At 31.5% G+C, this 19,509-nt stretch overlaps 2 protein-coding genes across 2 annotated transcripts in view; one reads left to right on the top strand and one right to left on the bottom strand.

The window, feature by feature from the left end:
* Window positions 1–19,509, top strand: part of LOC143082286 (cysteine--tRNA ligase, cytoplasmic-like) — a 193,836-nt gene that overhangs the window by 21,694 nt on the left and 152,633 nt on the right. The window lies entirely within an intron of this gene.
* Window positions 1–19,509, bottom strand: part of LOC143082289 (uncharacterized) — a 91,784-nt gene that overhangs the window by 12,666 nt on the left and 59,609 nt on the right. Inside the window, exon 3 of the mRNA XM_076257911.1 lies at window positions 8,052–8,149. Within this exon, the coding sequence (XP_076114026.1) occupies window positions 8,052–8,149 (98 nt within the window). The remainder of the gene's footprint in view (window positions 1–8,051; window positions 8,150–19,509) is intronic.

Below are 19,509 nucleotides of genomic sequence, written 5' to 3' on the forward strand. Positions count from 1 at the left end.
CAACAGATATTCATTACGATTTCTTCATTAGATTAGGAGTTTCTTCCTCAGCTAATTATAGTGAGAAGAGGAATTGATGTTTATAAACTGGTAATAGAAATGAATTAAATTTGTGGCCCTGATTTAGGAGTGATATGTCCTTACATGGAAGAATAAAGTTAAGTGCTGAAGATCTTGTTGTTGAGGCGAACATAAAATGCTTTTTTTTGGGGAAAAGAAAGGGCAGTGAATAAGACATGAAATACTTATTTTTATAGTTCGTTCTTATGTTGTACTGATATACCACTGTCCCAGGTTAGGGGGAGGGTTGGGATCCCGCTAACATGTTTAACCCCGCCACATTATTTATGTATGTGCCTGTCCCAAGTCAGGATCCTGTAGTTCAGTGGTTGTCGTTTGTTTATGTGTTAATATTTGTTTTTCGTTCATTTTTTTTTTTTACATAAATAAGGCCGCTAGTTTTCTCGTTTGAATTGTTTTACATTGTCTTATCGGGGCCTTTTATACCAGTAGCTGACTATGCGGTATGGGCTTTGCTCATTGTTGAAGGCCGTACGGTGACCTATAGTTGTTAATGTCTGTGTCATTTTGGTCTTTTGTGGATAGTTGTCTCATTGGCAATCATACCACATCTTCTTTTTTATATTATGTTTTTAAAGCTTTTCATTGGTATTTTTTGATGATTTAAAACATTTTTGAATGAATTCTGACAGATTTTGAAACTTAAAAAAAATCATCTACATAATTTCTACCAACCACTGACTCTTTATTTTTTGCAGCTTTAAAAAGAAGGACAAGGGGTAAACCAGCCACCACTGCTAGATTACTTTTCTAGAAGCTAGTACATTCCTTGCACTGCTTAACTTTCCTTTTTTGACTTCAACTATGAATTACATTACCAAGGTCATTTTATAAATGAGCATTTCCTTCTCAGCCAAGAAAGAAGTTCAAAGCATGTTTTGAAAAACATTGGTTTATACCCCACACCTACTTATATCCATGTCTTTAAATGGAAAGAAAACCTTATCAGTCACATCTGTCGGTATGTCTGAAGACCAGTCACTATTATATTACATACTACTTCAAGTCTATAAGGAGTGTTTTATAATAGAGTAATTATATCTTGAGTACATGTATGTCTATTTCTAGAGAAGCCATCGGCAGCACAAATTAGGATATATTTAGATGTTTAATTGATACATTACAAAGAATTGTCTGCTTATTGAGATCCCTAACAAAACATCTAATCCTAATGACAAACAATCAATGTGATATGATACCAAATCAAATATTTTATTTATTTAATGAGTTTAATGTTATGATGCTGCATGTTTATTTATTAAAAAAACAGATTTTCTGTTATTACATGAGACAATGCTTGAGTTTAGTCCTGTTTTACTTTATTTTCCTAATGGAAGACACATTTATTGTAGACCATCCTCTAAAGGCTGTAATACTCGTGTTTATGGTGTAGGTTTTATGTCGACCTTCGGATCTGTAGAATATAGGTTGATTATGTAGAAACTTTTATCAATAGTATTTTTGTTGTTGCTGTATTTCTAGTCTTTGCATGATATAGTTTTCTGCGATACTTTATGCCTAATATTACAATGCATTGAAAATACTGTATTCCTAATCTATAATGCATTGAAATTCATTCCCATTTTGGGTCAGTCAAGCACACTAATCACTCTCATCAAATGGTAATCATTTCTTACATGCAGCTACATGTAATCTCCCCCCCCCCCCCCAAAAAAAAAAAAAACCAACGGTCAATCATTGGAAAGATTATCCCAAAATATGGCTAGTTTGTATTTATATAAATATGTATAAAAAAACTGTCACTTTGAAATAAAATAAATGTTTTTTCTTCCTTTTGACCTTTAGTTAATGTTGTGTTACCAGTCTATGGTTGTGACAGTTCAGAGATTAAGATGTTTATCTATAATGGTCTGTCTTACTGTATTACAGACCCTGATAAATCTTGTAAACTCATCAGTCTTCCTTTTTAAACTGACCAGTTGAATTATAAATTATTAGAATTTGATGGGCTCTCAAGTATGTGGTAAAGCTAGAATATGACAAATAGATACAATCTTGTTTACTCAGCTTTTTATCTGCTGTTAAACTGACCAATTGATATATCATATGAAAATCAACATTAATTCATATTTATCAAAATAAAAATCTTTTTTTTTCTCTCTTATCTTTAAAGTGCAGAAGATAAGGACAATTTATTTGAAGAGAAATGATAATCTCTATAGGGAATCTGAGATAAATGACCAATAATGTACGATTTATGTTTCTTTAAGTTTCTTCAGATATTATTCAATTATAAACAGATGCTCTACTATTAACTACAGTCCCTGTAGTTCTTGACCATTAACTGCAGTCCCCATAGTTCCTAACTAACGGTCAAGAATTCATCGTAATGACCAAGAAGTGGACAATATTCAGTATCGTGGGTCGCATTATCACATCAAACACAGAATTGTCATCTTCGTCAAAAAGATTTGGAGGTCGGAGCTGGCACAATGCGCTGTTGTTTAGATTCCTAACGATTTGTTTAGGTTTCTTTTATTCAGTGACAATGGCCTAATGGTGTGAATGTTTCTTAAGAAATTTTTACATTAAATTGTCCCCAAGCATCATTTTTTGGTTTGTGCTGCTGAGCTGCCATTTTGATAATTAGTTTAATGGATGCAAAATGCATTTAGAAAATGATGATGACTTTAGCATCATTTCTCAGAGGGCCGTGGAGGCTAACGTGACATTTTGACAGTGAATCAACACAAAGTCCACATTTTTTCATACTTGCTTTCATCTAAATGAGCAAAACATTAAAGCTTTTTCTTTGTTCTTCTTAAAGTTTTGTGCAAGTTTGATAGAATCCATATTATATAAATAGCCTTGCGTTTGTGGTTGAATGTGTTCATCAGATATCAGGTCTGTTGTATAGCTAAAAGCTTTTTACACAGGGTTTCCTATCAGTAATAGTTTTAGGGGGAATAATTTATTTTTGATTTTTTTTAATAAATAGATTAATCATTCAGTGACTTGAAATGTATACCCTCATTCTCTCTTAAATAACCGAATGTCTGTATGATTTTCAATTTTTCTTTTATGAGCTTTGAATTTATAAAATTGAAAAAAATTACAAGCAGGTCCACGGTAAAGGTGTTAAACTAAAGTATGTATGCATCCCGCTATATCCGATGGTGAGACAAGATTCAATCTTTTTTCACTATTTTCAAAAAGGAAATTGCCAACATTGACATTACTTTTAAGTGCTATAGAAACAATAAATGCAATATATTAAATTTGGATTTTATTATTGAAAAAAAATGTTTCCATGTAATGAGAATTTACTATAACACTGATGTTGAAGAGAATTCGTGTTTTTGATGTGATCTAATATTCACACATTGTATGTTTTAAATGAGTTTGTTACTTCCAAGGGACTTTAACACTCCATTTAAACTATCTCATATATTCTGTTTCATGACAATTAATTGAAATTATGACTTGATTCTCCAACAAATCATCCAACATGGTGATTTCCCTTTACTATCGAAGCTTTTAATTCATAATTCTGTATATAGTTTCATTAAAAAGTCCTAGAAGATTAATAATGTGCCATCTCTCTTTTACATCTAGGGTACAGTGTATAGATTTTTTTTTCAATTAGACTCTTAAGGCATTAAATTGAATATCACTTATTTCGAGTTTTAAGTCCAGATCTTAGGCATTCTTTTTTTTAAGGATATTTAGTGGTACATTATCCTGATCCTGAAGATAATAAAAATCAGAAAAAAACTTTATAAAGATGTAACAATTATTTAGACTAATTCCTAGAATGTATAGTATTTTACTTTTATAAATCTTATCAAAATAATGTACACACTCTAATGTCGAGATATTGTTTGGTATATTCCACTATTGGGAGTTTTTCTAAGCAGGGAATTTCAACATTTCTTACTACATAAAAGTTGAAATATAGCATTAGATTTAAGGTCAAGTGGTCAAGGCTAGTTTTGAAGAAGAATGTTAAATTAGTATGTATTATTAAGCTATAACTCATTTTATGATGTACAGTAGTAATATTGATCCATCATGTTTGTTTGCTTCCAATGTAAGATGACAAGAATATTGAAAATTTCACTTCACTGTCAGACTCTCTGGAATCAAGCTTCTCAAATATCATCGTATTGGTATTTTGCAAAAATTAAAAAAAAAACCTGCATGCTTAAAAAAACAACATAGAAATCTCTGCTCTGTCTTGGGTATAAGTTTTAATTTTGTGTCTAATAAAAAAAAAGTTGTCTGATAAAGAATAAAACTTCTCAAATGTCATATATGATTGGTATTTTTGCCAAAAAAAAAGAAAAAAGTCAGAAAAAAAAATCAAACACATGCTTAAATAAAAACATTGAAATCTCACTCTATCCAGGGGATAAGTGACTATAATAAAAACATTGAAATCTCACTCTATCCAGGGGATAAGTGACTATAATAAAAACATTGAAATCTCACTCTATCCAGGGGATAAGTGACTATAATAAAAACATGGAAATCTCACTCTATCCAGGGGATAAGTGACTATAATAAAAACATGGAAATCTCACTCTATCCAGGGGATAAGTGACTATAATAAAAACATGGAATCTCACTCTATCCAGGGGATAAGTGACTATAATAAAAACATGGAAATCTCACTCTATCCAGGGGATAAGTGACTATAATAAAAACATGGAAATCTCACTCTATCCAGGGGATAAGTGACTATAATAAAAACATTGAAATCTCACTCTATCCAGGGGATAAGTGACTATAATAAAGACATTGAAATCTCACTCTATCCAGGGGATAAGTGACTATAATAAAAACATGGAAATCTCACTCTATCCAGGGGATAAGTGACTATAATAAAAACATTGAAATCTCACTCTATCCAGGGGATAAGTGACTATAATAAAAACATGGAAATCTCACTCTATCCAGGGGATAAGTGACTATAATAAAAACATTGAAATCTCACTCTATCCAGGGGATAAGTGACTATAATAAAGACATTGAAATCTCACTCTATCCAGGGGATAAGTGACTATAATAAAGACATTGAAATCTCACTCTATCCAGGGGATAAGTGACTATAATAAAAACATTGAAATCTCACTCTATCCAGGGGATAAGTGACTATAATAAAAACATGGAAATCTCACTCTATCCAGGGGATAAGTGACTATAATAAAGACATGGAAATCTCACTCTATCCAGGGGATAAGTGACTATAATAAAAACATTGAAATCTCACTCTATCCAGGGGATAAGTGACTATAATAAAGACATTGAAATCTCACTCTATCCAGGGGATAAGTGACTATAATAAAAACATGGAAATCTCACTCTATCCAGGGGATAAGTGACTATAATAAAAACATTGAAATCTCACTCTATCCAGGGGATAAGTGACTATAATAAAAACATGGAAATCTCACTCTATCCAGGGGATAAGTGACTATAATAAAAACATTGAAATCTCACTCTATCCAGGGGATAAGTGACTATAATAAAGACATTGAAATCTCACTCTATCCAGGGGATAAGTGACTATAATAAAGACATTGAAATCTCACTCTATCCAGGGGATAAGTGACTATAATAAAAACATGGAAATCTCACTCTATCCAGGGGATAAGTGACTATAATAAAAACATTGAAATCTCACTCTATCCAGGGGATAAGTGACTATAATAAAAACATGGAAATCTCACTCTATCCAGGGGATAAGTGACTATAATAAAAACATTGAAATCTCACTCTATCCAGGGGATAAGTGACTATAATAAAGACATTGAAATCTCACTCTATCCAGGGGATAAGTGACTATAATAAAGACATTGAAATCTCACTCTATCCAGGGGATAAGTGACTATAATAAAAACATTGAAATCTCACTCTATCCAGGGGATAAGTGACTATAATAAAAACATGGAAATCTCACTCTATCCAGGGGATAAGTGACTATAATAAAAACATGGAAATCTCACTCTATCCAGGGGATAAGTGACTATAATAAAAACATTGAAATCTCACTCTATCCAGGGGATAAGTGACTATAATAAAGACATTGAAATCTCACTCTATCCAGGGGATAAGTGACTATAATAAAAACATTGAAATCTCACTCTATCCAGGGGATAAGTGACTATAATAAAAACATGGAAATCTCACTCTATCCAGGGGATAAGTGACTATAATAAAAACATTGAAATCTCACTCTATCCAGGGGATAAGTGACTATAATAAAGACATTGAAATCTCACTCTATCCAGGGGATAAGTGACTATAATAAAGACATTGAAATCTCACTCTATCCAGGGGATAAGTGACTATAATAAAAACATTGAAATCTCACTCTATCCAGGGGATAAGTGACTATAATAAAAACATGGAAATCTCACTCTATCCAGGGCTCTATCCAGGGGATAAGTTTTAATTTTGTGACTATAATAAAGAAATATTTGTCTAATAAAGTATTAAAATTTCACAGAATTGATATAAAAGGGTATAAAAATGACAAAAAGTTAACAGTAATTTTATTAATGCTACAATTGATGGTTCTAGTAATTATCTTTATATTGACGTTTATGACTCGACATGATGGGTAACGAAATACGGGTTAATAAAATATTTAAATACATTTTGTGATTTGATCAATGATACAGTTCTATCAAAGAGAATATATATCAACCGTTCAATAATAATTATGAAGATTTCAAAGAATCCCAAAATATATATTCTATGTTATTATCTAGAAAATGATTATAATTGGTATTAATTAGCTTTATCTACGGTATTTATCTGTATCTTATTATATGACTTTCCTTCTAAAGTCAATATCTTCTATCAAGATTCAAAGATTGAATTTACATAAAGTAGAGAGAAAATTGAGCTGATATTAGAAAACATTAAAGGTTCCTGTATTGGTTCTCTATGATACGGTGTCGCACAATCTGATGGAAATGACTCTATCTGTATAATTTGTTTGTTTTAAGAATGTAAAGGAAATGTGGAGTATTTCAGACAGAAAATCCTGAATTCAAAATCCTAAACAAGAAAAACATAGATCTTACTAGATATGTTCTACTGTCCTCTAACAGTAAAAACTAAGTGATAAACTTAGTAAATAATAAAAGTATCTATAGATGGAGACATAAAGTATAGTGTAACAAACATTATTTCTATGTCCGTCATCACTATGAAGATTTCATTTTATTTACTGTTTTGTTGATTTTCATTGATGCCATTTTTCATGTTTCATGAAGTGAACTTTTTTATTATGTAAATAAAGGCAACAGTAGTATACCGCTGTTCAAAACTCATAAATCTGTGGACAAAAAACAAAATCGTGGTAACAAACTAAAACTGAGGGAAACGCATTAAATATTAGAGGAGAACAACGACACAACATTAAAATGTAACACACACAGCAACGGACTAAGCATTAGACAACATCCGATGAGAATAACCAATATAACATCAAAACCAAATACATGAATTTGGGATAGAAAAGTATGGTGACTGTTTCAGCTTCTTTTTAAGATTCATATCGATAAAGTTAGTGTGAAAAAGGTCTCTTTGTTTATCTTTTGGAAGCTGCTAAGTGTTAAGAGTTAAAAAGCAACAACACCATTGTATCAGAATATAAATCTTTTCTTGAAATGGTAAACTGTTTCTTCTTATGAATTCATTATTTTTCATGGAGTTATAATAGTTATTGATGTTACTGATTGATTGATTGATGTTTAACACCAATATCAGCACTGTTGGCTATTTGGGGTGGCATTTTTAATGTTGGAAGAAGCCGTAGTGCCTGGAGGATTTAGAGGGTATAGGCCATTGTTATCAAATTTGTCCTTATCCCATGATAATAATATATGAATCCACAGTATCTTTATGATCTCCATTCTATGCAGCTGAGAGAAACAAGAGTCAATGCCTGAATTCTCACACAACTTATTCATACTTATTATAAAATGTATACTAACCATAGCTTGAATTCCAGCTATCCAGCCATTTAAATCATATATTGGTATATCTTTTGTATCTCCTAATCTTCTATACAGAAATCCATGGTATTGATTAGCTGCAAAAAAGAAAATATTAATATATAAGTTGTCATTATTCTTCATTAAAAGTAGATTTAAATTGCTTTGTTTTTGTAATTTTAGACTACTATTGGTGCTGTATGTTTTGTTATTTTACTGGGAACGGCATGGAATATAAACCATTGACCTTTGCTCCACGGAAAATATTAATCAAGTGAAACAATTTGTTCAATATCTGTATATTTTCTGAAAACTTTAACATTTTTGAAAATAATCTTTATTAATAAAAACAGTGAAGACTGTTTTGTAATAAAATGTTACACTTTCCTCAAACTTCTTATTGATTTTTGTCCTCATTCTTTCAATCAACCTTTACAATGATGACAACTTTGACAGTACTGCAATTATTGTGGGATAGTAAAAATGTAAACTTAGGAAATGAATGGAACCCAAGTTCTCTTATGTAATTTAGTTGTAAAATACAGAAACTTTTAAGTTCATTGTGGGAAACCCGAAGTATTCCATGAATTATTTCTTCTTCTAAAAACCATAGCAAACCAAATAAACAGGAAGAGGAATTTTAAAAAAGGAGCTTTTATATTGACATGTTTATCAGCAAGAGCTGAACATCCTTCTGTTGTAATGTAAATCACACCCCAAACAATTCCGCTATGTCTGATTACAGAATTATTCTTCACAACAATTTCAATGACAGGGACAAGAAATTGTTCTGCCGCTGTATGGCACTGAGATCATAGATTATGTTGTATTGAATTGTATATTACATAGAGTTTGTACTTAGTTGATATACAAAAAGAGCAGAGCTCCATGCATTAATCAACTTGTCTGCTATTCTCTAGAGGCTGTATAAGCCATTTACGTCAACTTAAGCAATTGTGGACAATTTATTCCATTATCATATGGAAGTCCTATCATTGCTCTCATAGGATTTCCTCTGGATTTTACATAATGCATAGATCAGATTGCACATCATTACAAGTATTATCAAAAAATCATTTTTTATAAATTCATAGACATTGGTTCTCTGTATTTTTGACTCTTGTCCAAGCTTGTGACATTATGGTGCTTTACTGGATTGGACATTTGATAGGTTCTGTCTGGGTACTTCCTCAACAGACTTGTACTTAATGTTAATTGTTAAGTGACCACCTTTTATATAATTGTCCAGACAAGATATAAATAAATAAATAGAAATTAGTCTGCTGGACATTCTAGAACACAAAGTTTTGTCCCATAATAAAAGATTCTTTGTAATAATTAAGTAAAGTCAGTCGCTAAAAGGGATTGTCCCTTGAAACCCGGAGAGTTGACCCTCTTCAAAATTTTTGATGTTAACCAATCAAAATCAATGTTGCAAAGAACATTTAATATTGTTTTACAATTTGACTCCTGCCAGTCATGATAATATCATCGATAACACCCTTGTGTTTTCAGATTGATACAAGTTTCTGGACTATGAAATATTTAGTGACCACACTATACTTGTCCAAATATTTCACAGCCAATTTGTCAATTGTTTTAATAATGGTGTATCAGCATCAATCATTCCTACTATCCCTGGGGATTAATGTGTCTGACTATTTAATCCCATACTAAATGTCTGGAACCATGACTTATGATTGACAGGTACCAGTGTGTCTTTCAGATGCTATGTATCTCTGTCAGTCGACCAGATTCCAAAATATTACCAGTTCTTGGAAGAGTTTGGTTACTGTTTGCATATTGAATGTGATTTAATATTTATTCTTGGAGGAAATTCTGGATTGTCTGAGAATGAGCTTCTTCATGATGTTTGTCATTTTCTAGAACTAATCAGTTAAAATTTGAATAGAAGTATACAACAAGTTCATGTGCAAAGACAACCATCTTTTCATCCTGTCGTTAATGTAAACATATCACCCTGTCCATTTAAAAAAACTTTTGAGATGAAGAAATAAAGAATGTTATATTAGAAATATCAATTAGAATATTGATTTATAGAAAATGATAACCAGATTTTTTAGTTCTTTGGTTATTTGATGTGAAGTGATAGATATAATCTCTTCTAATCTCTTTTTCCATATTTTAGAGGTCTTCAAAAGAAAAATGGGTTTTTGGATTTAATTCTGCATAATGCATTACAGAAATTATAAAGGAGCCCATTACGTGAATTATTGGCTTTTTAACTGTATGTTGTATCTTGTGTTTAATAAATTGCATGTGCATAATGAGTCACAATGCATGTCTTCGTGCTGCAGACAGGTTACACAGGTGCGACAGACGTCAGGTAGCTAATTACTTCTCTTGCAGTGACAACATTTCCCAGTTTTGTCATTTCAGGTGTATAAAAAAGCAATTGCCATTAAAGATAGGATTATGTCATTAAAAAGAAAAGTACCACCAGAGCACAGTCTGATGAAAACTAAGCTTGAGAACAATAAACATTATATAAGTCACCATTGTTCTAATTAATTCAGGCGGGATACCTTTCAGAAAAAACAAAATGAATCGGATTGTAAAAATTATAGAAAATTAAGACAAAAGGCACCATGAATCATTGAAAGAGTTTTTTTAATATTGGTTCAGAAATCGAAATACAGCATTGAATGTGATTGTAGCCATTTGCTAATTGGAGTTTGTATTTTTTATGATCACATATTGAATTATGAGGAAGAAATGAATTTTGATGTCATATTTTGATATTTACGATATAGTTCCATTGATATTTTAGTGCACATACAATTTGTATTCTACATTTATTGAAGAAGAGTCAAAACTGCAATGTTATTTATGGATGAGTGTTTTAACTCTAGTGTGTAATCTTTCAACTGTATCTAGGTCCAATAATCTTTTTACTATTTGCAGGACAACACTTAAATGCTGCAGGCTACAACAAAAACTCTATAGAACATGACAGAGAGGATTCACCCCACCCCAATATCATGTTTATCATTACTCCTTAATTTGGCCCTACTCCTAAATGCTCTTATTTTCTATTCCTATATAGCATGTTTTGTGCTCCTGGTTCTTATTCCTAAATGTCGTGTAACTAGCTATAGTGCTGATGTGTTTTGTCTTCATACTTTGAAACAGATCACCATGATTTAATTCAATATATTTGCTCATTGGAGCTACAAGATAAACAATCATTGAAAAAATAAAAGATATCAGTAATATAGCAAATATTTGATAAATGCTTTTTTGCAAAAAAATGAAATAAAAATTAGATTTGATATTGAATGTTTTTTCAGTAAATATTATCAGGGCTTATTTGATTGTTAGATTTTTTCCATCAATTTTCTCCATTGATGAGAACAAAGAAGAGTTAATCAACAATAATTTAGATCAAATAAGTCCATTTCACAATACAACATGCCCCATTAGATATGAAATCAATTTGTCAACGAGACACTGTCATCATTCTCTTCCATCTCCCAACTCTGTCCCAGAACAATGGGGGGAAATCGTAGGAAAGGAAAGATTATGGATTGGGCTTAGTTACGATTGTTTTAATGACTATAATACTGTTTTATGTGGTTCACTTTTATTAACTTTTGGTTCAAAGATTCAGGTAAAAGGGACGGATTTTTACACTTTATTACTCCCTCTGTCAATCAAGTCACATGACAGTGTGATGCCATCACAGATTTTTGTTATTTGATGACTTTATGGTACTATTCTTGATTTTTGATTTTTGTTTAATTATTATGTTTCTAAGTGACTTTAACTAATTAGATTTTATAATTTTTTGTGGAAAAAAATGAATGAGTACTAAATTATAAATATGATGGAGACAGCAACCTAACCACATTATTAAGTTAAAAGACTTCAGGCTCAGGTCAATATTTATGACCTTTTACAATTACAGTAAAGACCAAATGTGTTGAAAAATTTGAAATCATTTATACATGAAGATAAATCCTTTCAAAATTTTTAGAGACTAAAATTTTTAACCAGTATACTTTAAAAATATTTTCCAACTTATTCCATATTTATAATGAATATGAGTAAAATATACCTCAATATCAATTGGCAATATACCTCCCAATCGTGGTTCTGTCATTTACAGATATTTTGGTAGACAAGTTTTTTCATAGAACGGATATTACATTCCCCAACAAAAATATGTTAATTTACCAAAATCATTTACCAATTAATAGGACATTGTCGTTAATACACAGAGGAGTAATTATAATGGGGGCCAGTCATCGAGTGTGTCCTAATGGTACTTCAACTAAATAGGATCTTTCTTTTTTCTAATTGAGTCATCAACTTTTTCATATTAAATGTAATTTGCACAATTTTTTTGTCTGTCAGAAACATCTTGAAGCAGTTGAGAGTTCCTGCATAACTTTTTTGGATTTCGTGCAGACCTTTGATTAATGGGTGTTTAATTAAGAGAAGAAACCCTCCAAGTCAATGATTTTAATTTGTAACCAGGAAACACAAAAGAAAAGGTTAAATTGAAACCATTATCACTTTCATATAATGTATTAAGCCTTTTGTCTTTTTCTCTAGATTTTTTTGTGATTTCCTTTTTAATTACAATATGTCATTTTCATTCAAGTTTTTTCTTGCAGAATCTTGTTTACTGATAGAAAAGTTTAACATAAAAAAAAAGCAGAAAATAGGATCACCAAATTATCAAACGTAATAAAGACACTTGATTGTGACGTGACAGCATTGAGATTCAATTGACCTTCTTACTTTACTCATCAGTAGCAGATAGAGATCTAGTTTAAATCAGATTTGAACAATATAAAAAATAATATATGGCATAATAGTAAAAGTTAAAGAAATCACCTTTAAAAAAAATGAATGTGATTCTGAAACTTTGAAGGTTTTTATAACTTAGGTGTTAAATTCCTATTAAGATCTATTTTTACCACCCATTTGTTACCAATAGTAACTTTATCCCCTGGCTTTTTACTCACTTAGCTTAAGCTACATTTGACATTACATGTCCCAAAAATAAATGTGCTGATTTTATGGAACAATTTCATTGCTCATGTTGTACTAATTTTAAACTTATCCCCTTGTATTATCTCAGAGTAAGTTAAAAGCTTCTATATGAAATAGAAACATGATAATTGTAGGGAAAATTGAATCCGTCATCTGTTGTTGATTGTAATTTTATCCGTGATAATTTAAAATTTGTGAACGTGGACATGCTGTTTTTGAAGAAAATTTTATTCCTCATCTGTAACCTATTTTCTTTGCTAATGCCAGTGAAATCATGGACACTGATTGTACCGATGATATATTTGTAATTAATTAACTCACACTTAGAGGGAGCAGTCATTAAATCATAGCAGGGATCATTTGTTTCACATTAAAATCAGATCTGTCCAGCTTCTGGTTACAATAAATAATAATACTTAAAAGTAATGGTTGATTAGACCTACAGAATGGACGCTGTCCAGCCAGCTATAAATCTGAAGATCAAATGGAGTAGGCTGATCTTATACCTTGGTGATCTTTCTCATAGATACTGTTAATATGCTGTAAATAATGATCTTTACCAGCTGGTCAAGCTTGTTTAGAGAGTAGAATAGAAGGTGACCAGACTGTCAAAACTAGTGGTCAGTGTAGAACTATTGATTATGAGTGTGAGATGTTGGTGATTAACTTTAGGTCAGAAACCTGTCAGTCAAACACCTTAAGGCCAACATTAAAAATATCTTTGTTTCCCCTCTCCCGACTGAGGTTGTTAGAGTATGGGTAGGTAGGTAGGCAAATTATTTTATTTTATTCCTTGATATGGTTTTCCATATTGAATTTGTACAAAATTCAACAGGTAAGGCTGAAGTCAAGAAAAGTGGGGTATTCCCTATTTTCTAATTCAGTGTACACCACAGTTTTCTGGTGTTAAAAAAAAAACAGTATACAGGGACCTTCTTTTTTTCCCTATTCATTTAATGTAATGAAATCTACAAAAGCGCACATTCTACTTTTGATAACAATGCTTAATGATAGCAAGTGTTTTTTTAGTTAGAAAATCAAGCTTATTTCAAGTCTAATTTAATGCATAACTCACAACAAAACATTTCCTTTGTTCACTAATTCATACCTTGATCATCAATTATGAGATGACAAAAAGATACATGTATGTTAATCACTTGGGAATTAAAATTCAATGAATAAAAATGTTCAATAGAAGTGAACATATTCAGTTATGTTCAGTCATTAGAATTCGTAAATACTTATTAAAAGTATTTTAGGAAATTCAAAACATGAATATAAAGTGAAGCCTTGTTTCTTCTAGAACTCAAAAAACATACAAATCATTTCCTGACTTGTTCAAAGACAAAGTAGATAGATTTTAAAGCACGAGTCAGACCATTTTTACTCAAAGTCTTTAAGATTTTATCCTTTAAACAGGAACAGAGGTTAGACACAAAGCAAATCAAGATGCACTCAGCGGGTTGACAGATGCTTCAGTTTTTTTTTTATTTTCAAAAAAAGATCACCCTTGCACACAAACAAATCGTGTGGAAAGCATTTTGTTTGTTTTCCTTGATTCCGAATCATGTAGATTCATGTAGATGCAAAAATACCTTGATTTAAAACGCTCGTTGACTACAGCATCGGAAAGGTATCACCAAAACCCAATGATCGTTGACTACAGCATTGGAAAGATATCACTAATAACCAACATAGCAAAAAAAAAAAATAGTGGACAAGAATGGCCAATAAAATTTTTCGGGTCGCGTTGATTTTACCGGGTCGGTCGTGTGAGGGGAAACAAACAATATTTTATTTTTGGCCTAATGCTCTCTATACAGAACATGATTAGGAGAAAACACCTCTATGATATTGTTTTGTAAAAAAACTTAGAGTTTCAGATCTGACTGAGTTTAAATATTCAAGATTTTGGTACATTATAATGAAAGATTCAGCAAGAATGGATTCCTGAGATTATAGTTTTTAGGTGGAATCACGTCAAATGGGACAAAAACTAGAAGCAATCCCCTGAGAACCTCCCCATATTCTCAGAGAAGATATTTCTAGATCTGTCTCCATTAGAAAAGCTCTGAAGTAAACTGAAATTCTCTGAATGAATAAGAGATTCAAACTTCATTTACATTAAAGAAGTCTTGAAAAGATGTTAAACAATGGTTGGCCAACTCGACTCATTCAAGTCGTACTCATAGAAATGTTAAACAATGGTTGGCCAACTCGACTCATTCAAGTCGTACTCATAGAAATGTTAAACAATGGTTGGCCAACTCGACTCATTCAAGTCGGACTCATAGAAATGTTAAACAATGGTTGGCCAACTCGACTCATTCAAGTCGTACTCATAGAAATGTTAAACAATGGTTGGCCAACTCCACTCATTCAAGTCGTACTCATAGAAATGTTAAACAATGGTTGGCCAACTCCACTCATTCAAGTCGTACTCATAGAAATGTTAAACAATGGTTGGCCAACTCCACTCATTCAAGTCGTACTCATAGAAATGTTAAACAATGGTTGGCCAACTCCACTCATTCAAGTCGTACTCATAGAAATGTTAAACAATGGTTGGCCAACTCGACTCATTCAAGTCGTACTCATAGAAATGTTATTCGGTAACTTAAAATACAAAATATGAAATGCTCAATTACACTTCACCTCAAAAAGGTTCACTGAAATTGGTTGAAGAGATGATTAGAAAACTGACAGGAAGTATACCAAAGGAGTAAATAATTAATAAGTTGTATTGTATAGAAACCTAATGTTAGAAACAGCATGATCTGGCTGATACAGTTCGGCTTTGACTGATAGTGGAGATTTTTTATGCATTGATTGATAAAACATGCAGTAAATTATGTATTAGATTGGAAAAAAGCAATTGAATGGATTGTAGGGTATTAGAGGTAGACAGTATTGAGCTATTTTGACAATTGTGACAAGGACAGATTTACAGTTATATTTCTGTAGTCAGATTTATTCATGAAGTAGTCAGAAAAAATATCTTTGTCTCTGTGAATAAATGCTAAACTGTAATTTTTTGTACTGTTATTGCTTGCAGCAAATTTATGAATACATAGTTAATAAAAATGAATTCTAAAGAACGAAAAAACACAATTCAATATTAGAGGACATGTGGGTGTTAATTAAGAAAGAAAGCTAAAAACTAGAAAAAAGCTATAAGCCATGATTTGTTTATCATTGTTTTCCTTAAAAACTTAACTATCCTTTATAAAAAAAGATGAAAGATAAAAGAAAAAAATCTAAAACATGAGGCTGCAGTTCTAAGATTTGGTGGCAGTTACAAACAAACTAGTTATTTCAGTCATGTAACGCCTCATTGCTTACAGGAGATGGCATCAAACAATTCTCTGCTCCATTGTACAGATTACTAATATTACCTAATAAAATTACAAAAAACAGAGAATAGCCCGTTAAAGTTATTGTGCATAGCCTTTGATGTACGAACAGATGTGTTAGAGAAACCTGTCTTAATGGTTTACCTATTGCAGGTGATTGATTTAAAACACTTGTAATTATTTAAACAACATTTGAAAATAAATGGTTTCTCCATCATGGTCTAATTAGATACAATTGTTTCAGCCTTTGTCTTGGTAATGATGGATGGAATATCCTCACAGAGAATGGCTCATAAGATAAACAGCCACAGCTCACTTCTGACATTGCAATTTCATCAGGACATAATTACTGTTTTCAATTGAGTAATTGAGCATGAATCCAAAATTTCAAATTGTCCAGTAAATTTTGAAATAATTTGAGGTAGAAAAGTTATTTAAGGATTTTTTTGAAACATACTATTTGTCTACCTTCAACAGATAAATCTGAGGATTCTTTTAGACTCTGGAAGTTTTTAAGGGCCTTGACTGGCTATACAGCCCTCACACTGTCTGTTTTATTCCGAAAAAGATTATCTAGAAATTGACATCAAATGCATGGAAATGATAAATTTGCAATTTATAATAAAGGAATATTAAAAAGTAAAATTACAAAAATACTGAACTCTGAGGAAAATCAATTCGGAAAGTCTATAATCACATGGCAAAATCAAATAACAAAACGCATCAAAAACGAATGGACAAGAACTGTCATATTCCTGACTTGGTACAGGCATTTTCAAATGTAGATAATGGTGGATTGAACCTGGTTTTATAGCTAGCTAAACCTCTCACTTGTATGAGAGTCGCATTAAATATTCATCTTTTTATTAAATACCAGTATGTATATGAGACATATTGATAAACCTTGTATCATGAATAAACAGATTATGATCTAACTAATCTGTTTGTAGGTTGAAAACTAAGGGAGATTACTCTACTGAACTTGGAATCATTTACATACTGTGGGTAGTGATTACCATCATTTACATACTGTGGGTAGTGATTACCATCATTTACATACTGTGGGTAGTGATTACCAGAGAAACTTGGAATCATTTACATACTGTGGGTAGTGATTACCAGAGAAACTTGGAATCATTTACATACTGTGGGTAGTGATTACCATCATTTACATAATGTGGGTAGTGATTATCATCATTTACATACTGTGGGTAGTGATTACCATCATTTACATACTGTGGGTAGTGATTACCAGAGAAACTTGGAATCATTTACATACTGTGGGTAGTGATTACCAGAGAAACTTGGAATCATTTACATACTGTGGGTAGTGATTACCAGAGAAACTTGGAATCATTTACATACTGTGGGTAGTGATTACCAGAGAAACTTGGAATCATTTACATACTGTGGGTAGTGATTACCATCATTTACATAATGTGGGTAGTGATTATCATCATTTACATACTGTGGGTAGTGATTACCATCATTTACATACTGTGGGTAGTGATTACCAGAGAAACTTGGAATCATTTACATACTGTGGGTAGTGATTACCAGAGAAACTTGGAATCATTTACATACTGTGGGTAGTGATTACCAGAGAAACTTGGAATCATTTACATACTGTGGGTAGTGATTACCAGAGAAACTTGGAATCATTTACATACTGTGGGTAGTGATTACCAGAGAAACTTGGAATCATTTACATACTGTGGGTAGTGATTACCAGAGCTGCACTCGTTCAACTTATTATGTCAACAAAAATATGTCTACAGTTATTTCTAAAATGTACCCTGTTTTGTACTTATTAACCTTAATCAATATTTACAGTTCCGTAATTGCATAAAAGTTTGTACTAAAAGAGTAAATATAAATCGAAACTGTTTATTCTAGAAAATCCTGTGCTGATCAAAACCAGTGTTTTTATATTGGAACCGTGGAGCTCTTCCGACTACTGACTATATACAAAAGGTTTATTATCTAAAGTCTGTACTAATATCCGACCCGAGTAGAATAATTATATTGTAAGAGTTAAGACTTGTTGTATTGATTGGACGAAAGATGTTTTATAAGAACTCTTCTGTCATATTTCAATACAAAATATTTCTTTGTCTAAATTGTTCAGTGTCGTGCTAATGAAAAGTAACTTACATTTGGATATAAAACAAAACAAAAAACAATATAGGTTGATATAATGAATGGTTATTCCTATCAACTGAGTAATGTTTGTCTCATTGTACATGTACCCCTGGTCCTTTCTTTTCTTATACATTTGGTCAACTCAGAAATATGACAAGGATGAAAATGATTTAATGAAAATATTAAATTCAAAAAGACATTACATTTTCATAATTAAGAAATTGAAATGGACCATTTATTGACTGTAAATTATGAACTATTTCAAAACCAAAGTTTGCACTAACACTTTTATATTATATGCTTATTTGCATTTATCTGGTCCCCTGAGTGGTAAGGTTCAAACATGATGGGAAAAATCGTTCTCTTACATAAAAATCTGTCAAATGAAAACTTTATTCGTTAATTGACACTTCATTAAAAGTTAAACAACTTAATATTGAATTTCATTACGGAAAGTTTGAATCATTTGCGTGTTAGATTAAAAATTGTTACTTTCGCTCTCGGTGAACTTATAGATTGAAATGCGAAAGTTCTGTCTGATTATCAATTGCAAAAGTTGACACCAATTAATTCATTATTTAAAGATTAACACCTCATTTAATTTAAATCGCTACTATGGATCATTACGAATTGACAATTACTGTCTTAGTAAGATATTCTATATACGTTAAACTAGGAGGAGGGTTTACAGCTAGCTACCATTGTTATACAGCAGAACTTCCTAGCAGGGTTCTGTTTTATAAATGGTAAAAACGTGATAATTTGAGAAAACGGAAATCATTGACAGTCACCAGTTGGATATGAGATTGATGAGTTCCTACCCAGTCTAGGGGTCTGAGCTGAGTTTTTCCATGAGTTTATTACTAAATTAAACATATTTTTCTGGTGAATACATGAGAGATTTTTCAGGTGAATTATGTGACTAATAAGGGTATCGATTC

Source organism: Mytilus galloprovincialis, chromosome 7 (genome assembly GCF_965363235.1).
Source record: "Mytilus galloprovincialis chromosome 7, xbMytGall1.hap1.1, whole genome shotgun sequence".
Lineage (NCBI taxonomy): Eukaryota > Metazoa > Mollusca > Bivalvia > Mytilida > Mytilidae > Mytilus > Mytilus galloprovincialis.